The sequence below is a fragment of the Primulina huaijiensis genome, unplaced genomic scaffold (genome assembly GCF_012295235.1).
Source record: "Primulina huaijiensis isolate GDHJ02 unplaced genomic scaffold, ASM1229523v2 scaffold208290, whole genome shotgun sequence".
Classification (NCBI taxonomy): domain Eukaryota; kingdom Viridiplantae; phylum Streptophyta; class Magnoliopsida; order Lamiales; family Gesneriaceae; genus Primulina; species Primulina huaijiensis.
In genome coordinates this window covers 1-9,014 of record NW_027355216.1, presented here as the reverse complement: position 1 = coordinate 9,014, position 9,014 = coordinate 1, and the positions used below count along the sequence as shown (strand labels likewise).

Sequence of the window (9,014 nt, the reverse complement as noted above, 5' to 3'; positions counted from 1 at the left end):
GTTCGATTCCGATTCCAACTTTCATGGGATCTTGAATTATCGATGTCAGAATATAGAATCGTGACCAGGTATAGGATAAACACAAGAATTTGACAATCCATGGATATACGTTCTCCTTCTCTCGTGTGCATTTGAATTCACTCAAATATACTTGAATAAATTTATTCCCTCATATTTCCCCGAATCAACGTGTGCGCGTGTGAACCAACCATGCAATTATAATTTTCAGTAGGAATTTTGAAGCTAAATCTCACGCATCATTCAGCCATACATACAGTCATATCAGTTGCAAGTTCCACAAAATTCAGGCAATAAAGCAGGCAGGGGAAACCCATCTTATTTGGTTGCTCAGGCTCTCTACTCAATCCATCAAGTTTCACTAATTATATACAACGATATCGCTGTCGATTTATAACCTACGGAGCACATCAAAGACAAGGAAGATGAAAAAACAGAGGTTGAAACATGATACTCTTGCAGCACAGGTACAAAACAATCACAAATGACAATGGTTACAAATCAGATATATATTATGTGACGGGCTCGTGAGCATTTGAGAACTCTAGAAAAAATATTTGGTCAACGATGAGTAATGCTCTCCTTTCATGTTCGGAGACTAGAGTGCCCACATTCGATTTCCTGTCTTATCTCCTCTAGTCCCCACTGAATGCTACGTGCACTTCCAGTTCTTTTTTATCTGCTTCAGGTTCCTAAGGATAAAACAAGATTAATATATATATATGAAGGCACTACGGGAAAAACAAATCATACGCAAGGCCAGAAGTGGTCGAACAGAATCATATGTTTCCTTTGATTTCACTTGATTAAAGATGGGAAAAAAAAAAGACACGGATTGATAGGTAGTCGTGTGCCAATCGAAAAATGGCGACGTCTTTTTAACATGATTTGAATTTCCCCCTATCGACACAAAACTAAGAGCTTTGGAAATGCAGAAACCTGAAGGCTTATTCTTCCACATCCACTCCTGAGAAACCGGAATGTGCTGCAATGAGAACAACATCCATTCAACTAGACAACTACGTAAAAGAATAAAAACATAGATGGATATAGACATTTCATTAGTCTAACCTGCTGATAGCGTGTTGGATCATTCCCTGAACCAATGCCTACAGGTGTTTGAGCATAACCAAGTTCCTGATATTCCAAGGAATCAATTATTATTCGAAGAAAATCGAAATAAAGCTCTCAAGTGCTAACTAATGTCATTGATCTTAAAAATGAAAAACATCAACAATAATATATTTCTTTTTTTAAAAAAAAAACAGATGCCAACATATATAGAGAAAAACATATGATGAAAAATTAACAACGATAATAATAACAATAATAATAAATAGTAAATAATGAAAAGGGACACAAGTTTCACTCAGAATCTCCAACACTATAGCTAGCATGGTAAACAATAGATAAAAAAACGTACTAGTAAGGCAAGCATATTGATGGTAAGGTATATGATTTAGCACAAATGACATTATTTGCATTGTTGTTGATCGATAGACATATGCAGCATTCAGGAGGTCTAAAACTGACAGCTAAATTACAAACAAAGGCCTGAACATAGATAAACTGATGGAGTAGAGTAAAATGAAACTCTTGAAACCACTCAGGTAAATTAAGTTTCAGTAAAAACACAGAATTATGATAGGTGAACCAAAAAATCACCTTGGAACTTTGTTTGGCTGAAACTCCCTGACCCTGGTGCTGCAATTTCAAAATATATATATAGGGTAAATATTGTATGCTAAACCTCCAAAATTGTAATGAAAAGTACATAAAAAACTGACCGAAGATAATTGAGAAGAGTGCTGCAATGGTTGCATCTGGTTTTGTAGATGTGGTTGATGTTGACCTTGAAGTACTTGCTTCAGTGGAAATTGTTGCATGGATGGTCCTTGTGTCTGAGACTGCATTTGGGGATGTTGGCTATATGACTTATTATGTTGCCGTGACTGCTCATCTCTCATTAACTCTTCAGGTTTTTCCCACTGCCACAGCCAAACAAAAATAGTAAGGCATATATCATGAAAGACCATAGATGAACACTGTGGCCCATACCTTGCTTTCACCAGTCGAGCTGTTGTAGTAATACTTGTATCCATCAGGGGAAGTATGCTCCGTCCAAATACAATTAACAATACCCATAGCTGGATCCATAGCAGGTACAGAAAATGAAGCAGAAGTAGTAGGAGCTGCATCTCCTGCCTGCTGCACACTAGGGGTATTGGCAACAGCCTGTGAAGCCATTCCAGCCCAAGGAGACTGGATGAACAAAAGCATATCGCTATGATTATAACTCAATTTAGAAAAAATGGCGCAGCAGTGAAATCAACAACAATTCCAGAACATACTCAAAAACGGATGCCACCAATTTTATTAGCAAAAACCTCATCTCACAACTCATACTAAGGCTAATGAAAAGGAATTTTAAATTATTTCATATTACTGCAACCAGAATTGAATTTGATTTGGATTGCTACCACCTTCAAAATTGAGTTAAGTGGGGGTCAATACATCACCAAAAGAAACGTCACCGGATTTTGTGGAGAAAACACCAGACCAACTAAGGATAGAACTGTATTTTCAAGTTTAAAATTATTGATACCTGCTGCTTAATAGCTTGTTGACCTTGATGGGCATTTAAATTCTGATTTGACGGTTGTAGCTGCTGCACTTGCTGTTGCAACTGGTTAAAGGCCTGTTGTGATGACTGAAAGGTAGCCTGTAGTGTTTGTTTCTGTTGTGATAGCATTTGAGCCAAATGTGATGATGGTGATTGACTGACAGATTGAAATTGCTGCACAAGAAGTTGTTGATTCGCCAAGCCAGGTGCATGTCCTGGAGTCAATGATGCGTGATGCTGACCTTGAGACTGAGGAATATGTGGCTGCCCATTAAATCCACGCAACTGTCGTGATGATGGGTCATGATTTCCAGAAGTTTCACCAGCAGGGTGAGGCATCCGCACTGAACCAAGTTGTATTTTTGATGCTTGCAAACTCTGGGTGTTGGCGGAAGCTATATTTGGAGGCATTGACTGCAAAGAAGTTGTCAAATGCTGCGGTGACTTGAACGACTTCTGCACAGCCAGTGTAAAGTCAAATAAATGGAACTTGTGGCAAAGATTTGCTATAGGTTCTGAAATGAAACTCAAACCCAAAGGAGACAAAATCATTTTTTAGGATACGATTGATATAAAACAAATAACTACCTGTGCAATAGGAGCAGATACAACAGGTCCAGAAAGTGAACCATTGGAATTTCCAGGAAGGCCTCCAATAGGACCCTAGGAGTTGCACCAAAATAATAAACACACAAATAGAAACATCTTGGACAGAGGTGAGAAATCATATAGTTCCAATGTTTTTACACACTGGCAAACAAAAATTTATTAATACGACACAACCAAAGGACACCTAGAGCAATATACCACCCACAAAAAAATATGCATCCCTATATGAAGCGGTGGTTATAAATTGTTAGGGTGAAAAGTTCTAACGGTATTACCTTTATAGTAATTTAGTACATATAACAGCAGAAATGTAAATAACTACATTAAAAAATAAAATGAAAGTAAGGAGTAAAAACATGCAAAAAGATTGCATAACACACTGTAAAATGGAGAATAGTCTCAGTGGAGATTAGGTAATGGTCTTACTGGAATGGAAGAGACTGTCACATCCCCAGATCTAGCAGGTAACTGTTTACCAAACCCATGCATGCCGCGAGTAGAAGGTGGTCCTACGCTGCTTGCCGGAGGCCATGAATTAGGAGGAATATGAACATGGAGAGACTCACTAAGGTCTGTTGCTGATCTGCCAAGGTGTATAAAAGTAAAAGGTGAGCTCAAGGAGAATAGAAAAGTTGGTATATTGCAAGCATGTTGACAAGAAAGTTACCTGATCCCTGGAGCATGAAAACGAGGCCCAAAACCCATACCGCCAAAACCAGTAGCACCTCTGGAAAGTATAAAATTAAATTTTATGATAATAAATATAATAAATATAAAACACAAGTAAGAGGGTGATTGGCAGATAAGCCTGAAATTTTTTTGGTAATTTTTTAAAAAACAACATATAAGTTTTCAAAATAACAAGTTTCACAGAAAAAAATCTTATAGTATCAAACGCATCAACAACTTTAAGCTTCATTATCTTATTTTTTTCAAACAATTTAACAGCTTGTTTTTAAAATAAGATCATACTCTTTATAAGCTCATAAAATAGCGTATAAGACATGAGAGTTTACAAGTTGTTTTAATGAGTTTAGTCAAATATTCTCTAAGAATAGGCAATAAGTTTTTATATGGACATCTAGAAACAACAAATTGAGATGACAACGCAATGTTGAGTAAACTATCAAACCTAAATTTGACATAAAAGTACTTTATAGCAGAAAGTTTCTTAAGCATACATGACCCTAGAATAATAATGCTGCATGATAATTGGGTAAAAATAAAGAATAAGAACTATTTTAAAAGGCTACCTCGACTCCCCAGGTCTAGGTCTTTTAGGGTCAGCAAACCTTACATTTAATGGTTGCTCGCATCCCTGTAATATGAAACCAAATGTCACTTGAATGGACAGTACAAGCAGTAATTGAATGCAAAGCAAGATCATGAACATGTACAGAGCTTACTCTCATAGTGTATATTCCATTAAGAGCATTTATGGCTGCCTGTGCCATCTCTCTTTGAGAGTATTTGACAAATCCACATCCTTCAAACAGTATAATGAATTATCAAAAACACAGGACAAAACAAAAAATTTCAACTTTGAAATGACGCTGCCAGCAATTATTAGAGGTCATGCATTTAACCCCGCACCACATAACAATATAAACAAAACAAGTGTCGCACCAATCAAAACAAAAAAACAAGAAAAATTTACAAAATAGGTTTGATTTTGCCACGACACTCCAATTCAGAGTTCATATTCCAGATTGCATGAGAAATTTAATGATATCAAAAGGTGGCTAACTTTCAAATATTTAGTGTGAGACTCCAGACAAACAAGAGAGGGGTAACATACCACGGCTCTGCTTCGTCTCATCACGCATAAGATAGACATCTTCAACTCTACCATAAGGGAGAAAAATCTGAAATGAAAAATCAGTGACAATTCATTTGGATTTTCCTTTGTTAATGTGAAGATGAACCAAAATGCCATTCAAAATGACAAGTAATATCATCAGAAACTCAATCAAGCAGTAAGCCACTGACAAACTCCTCATGAAATGCAATATTTACAGACTTGAAACTGTGGATCGCACAGATACTTATTATCTGAACCACATACCCAGCCTACGTCCAGAATAAAGTTGAGGTGTGAAAGATTTAATGATCGGAGATTGTGACTTCCATCCAAAAGTCATTAGAACATCAAGCATTCTAATTATCAATGAAGTAAGAAAAATACAAGGTTATCGTTCAAAATAAAGAAGATAAACCAAGCTCTGAGCGACAAAACATACTTCTTCGACTTCCTTTTCGGTAGCATTTTTGTTCAATGACCCAACAAATAACTTGAACTCAGTTGCACCTGCAATAATACCGAAAGGGCCACAAGATGATAAAAATCAAATTCACCGGATTTAAAAAACCATAAATAAAAGAGATTATGCAACTATTGGCAGCCAGTGTCAAGGACAAAAATATTTCGAAACAAAATTGTCTAAGCATTACTAATTAACAAGTTAAATATAAAGAACCATCAGTTAAGTACCAAGACGCTCTCGCTCTCCATCCGCATATCTGACTTGTATTGGACCCAATCCCTGTATAACCCGTGAATAAAATAAACGAGAGTGGGTCCAAAATGTCAGGATAAAGAACTGAGACCGAGAACATACCCCTGGCAAAATATACTGGTTATGCAAAGCTTTGATGGCTCTATCAGCCTCTTCAGAAGAAGCATATTTGATGAAACAGCATCCTGCATTAAGCAAAAATCAGCGTCCAGATTTTATCAAGATATGTAGCTTCATCCCGGTTCAAGACATGGCCCAAGAAAATCATGGAAACAAAAGCAAAAGAAATTCATTAAGCAGTAAAATTAATCCTTTCTATCATCAAAGGCTCTCTAGTATCCAAAAACAAGAATTATTGAGTTGTGATGAATTAAAACATCATCAGTCAAAAAATCATTTGGTGTGATTAGTGACCAAACGAGAAGACATAAATAACAGATATTCCAACATAATGTCAAGAAGAAGTAAATATGTGCACATCACTACCAGCCATCACTTTCATTAATATAAACTGCTTATGGTACATCTGCAAATTGTAGAATGGCCACCAACAATCTGTACCTTTTACAAGACTAACAAAATAAAGTACAATAAGTAAAATAATATCACAATATGTTGGGCAGTTTTTTCAATATGAGCATTACCAACAAACATTGAAATGAATCACGGTTAAAATACTAGGCATATAGAAGTTGATTTAAATATCATTTGAATGTCAAAAGACCCTAACACCTACCTTGTGCCCAGGCATCAGAAACCAAACATTCCATATTACATCAAACCGTAGTAGATCCAAGGAATGAGATATGGAACCAAAAAAGACACATAATAACCTATTAGAATAATTAACAAGAAAATTCTTGAACTCGGTCATTCAATAATTAGCTCCATTCAATCTCATCAAACAAAATAAAGTAATAAAGTAAAAGAAAAGGCAAACAAAAGACACCAGATGCACATTCAGCCTACTGGATCAAAACCAAATCTAGTGAACAGAAATTAAAATCACCAGTGCATCTCATAAATCATAAACATAGAAAATCCATTCACCATCAGAGTAAACTGAATTTAAGAGGAATACATGGTCAATTCAGTATGCTTTACAATGCACCAACACCACAATCACATAGTCCACAATGAAAAGAAGTACAATATGACCTTATGGCTAGGCAACCCATAAACAGAAAAATCAAGGCCAATAACAAGCTCACAGAAGAATGTTTCACAACATAAATAACTTAATGAATAAACAATAAACACAAAAAAAACAGTTGAGGATAAGTTGAAAATAGACCCTACTGTTATTTATGTACCAAAAATAAACATCAAAAAAATAAAAACCAGTGATAAGTTGAACATAGACCAATCTCGCAGAACAATCAAAGTATTCAAGTCTAACAAGAATCACAGAAGAGAATCCCTTTGTTTGATTCATCTTTAAAAATAGAGAATTGTAGACAAGGTATAGAGTCACTTTTAGACCAGTTCATAAAGATCATGTCTCTGCATTCCAAAATTTACACAAAACCAAGTATTTTTTCATGATCATCGAATGTGCACTGTACCAAAAAATTGAATTGAAGAACCTAAAAGTCTCTTCAACAATGTAAGTTCTCTCTATTCATAAATAACTCGGAAAGATAAAGAGACTAAGTTAGAAGGAAAGACCAAAAGGAAATAGAAGAGTAAATGAGGCTAAAAAGATTAAATGGAAGTAACACAGCAAGATCCAGCATCATCATGCCGCTAAATTCATTCTACTGCAAAATGAAATGCAGAATGCATCTCCAACTATACTTAAACATTCACAATAAGTTGTTGAGGTATTAGAAGAAACTAAAATATTACATCATTTCATCCTACAAATAAATCAAGAACTGATTTGTAGTTAATCTGGCATTGCTGAATACTGTAAGAAGTTTCTAGATTTATCTAAACATTCATGATGGTTCCAACAAGTAAATGGATCTTTGCCCAAAATTAAGGAATAAACGAAAGCTCGCGGCCACATGATTATGCATCCAGCTTTCGCAGTATCATGAGAATAAAATGGTATAAAATGCATCAAGTGGCATGTAGAAGTGGTCAATTCAAAGTACTGCATCCATACATCAATATAATTCCATCATCACTAAACCACAGCTCACATTGCGTCAAATTAACAAATACGTAAATTGAAGGGCCAACAGACTCACTCGAGATAAGTATTTAGGACATAAAAATGCATAAACACAACAGATTAAGCAGTGAATCCAAATCTGGAATTAGCAGCTAGAGCTAAAACCCGGCAGAATCCTGTTATCAAATAAATCCATCACAACCAACAGAACTTTCACAAAATACATCCACCATTTGATGTTAAAGCATGAAGCAAAATCCCAAAAAAATGTTCCACTTGAATATCAATAATGCAGACATCATAAAAAAGCATGACAAAGGAAAAACTTGATCTAACACAAAAAAGTGGACTTGGTTATCAAGTACATATACTTCATTCGTGCTCTTCCGACACAGAATTCAGAACTCCGACGCAGATATTCTGATAAGCATTACCTTACTCGTGAGGCCAAAACCATATGTAAACGAAATTTCGGATACACTAAGCATGCACCATCCACAAAAACTAAAAAAAAGTGTTTGGCATAGACATACACCACCATAGTATCTTCTACTTTCCGAAGAACTAAATCATTTTCTAGAAACAATCGAAATTGCGCATAAACCACAATAATAGGACGCGGATTTGGTCACAACCATAGAACAGTTGGAAGTAAGTGTTACATTACTCAGACATCTAAAAAATGGAGAAACATCAAAGAAAATGTAAAGAGGACCCAATCTAGCAGCATCACTATGGGTACCAACTACAAGGCAAGCCAACTACTTCTTTCATTCTCAAATCAAACTACATCTCATTTATCAGACGCATTCATGAAAATACAACCAACCAAAATGGGGTATTAAATGCCGACAGGTGCAAAGGTAGCAACAATAATAAAAAAACAACTAATTGCAACCTCAAACTTCAGATCGTGAAATCAGGACTGAACCATAAAATCAACCAACTTTCCTAAGCATCTTCCAAAATCTAAACCCTCTTTATAAATGATCACGCCATTTACATGCATCCAAGTGGGAGACTTAAATTTAAAAAAAAAAAGGAATGCTAATACTGTTTGGTGATGAATTAGCATCAGATTGTTATTTCTATTAACATAAAACAGATTGTTTCACACAAATTAGGAAAA

General features: G+C 35.6%; 1 protein-coding gene across 2 annotated transcripts; it reads right to left on the bottom strand.

Moving 5' to 3' along the window:
• Positions 1-358: 358 nt before the first annotated feature.
• Positions 359-8,980, bottom strand: LOC140966938 (flowering time control protein FCA). 2 transcript variants are annotated; one of them, XM_073427252.1, is made up of 16 exons: positions 5,869-8,980; positions 5,742-5,793; positions 5,491-5,558; positions 5,049-5,115; positions 4,657-4,736; positions 4,504-4,568; positions 3,918-3,977; positions 3,677-3,833; positions 3,230-3,304; positions 2,624-3,055; positions 2,077-2,280; positions 1,806-2,006; positions 1,684-1,722; positions 1,090-1,155; positions 958-1,003; positions 359-710 (listed from the first exon to the last, which is right to left on the bottom strand). In XM_073427252.1, exons 4-16 carry the CDS (start codon positions 5,074-5,076, stop codon positions 703-705), a joined length of 1,461 nt encoding a protein of 486 aa, XP_073283353.1. In that variant the 5' UTR covers positions 5,077-5,115; positions 5,491-5,558; positions 5,742-5,793; positions 5,869-8,980; the 3' UTR covers positions 359-702. The 2 variants fall into 2 exon arrangements, with proteins under 2 accessions (XP_073283353.1, XP_073283352.1); XM_073427251.1 differs by having other exon boundaries at positions 2,624-3,097; positions 5,869-8,977.
• Positions 8,981-9,014: the final 34 nt, after the last annotated feature.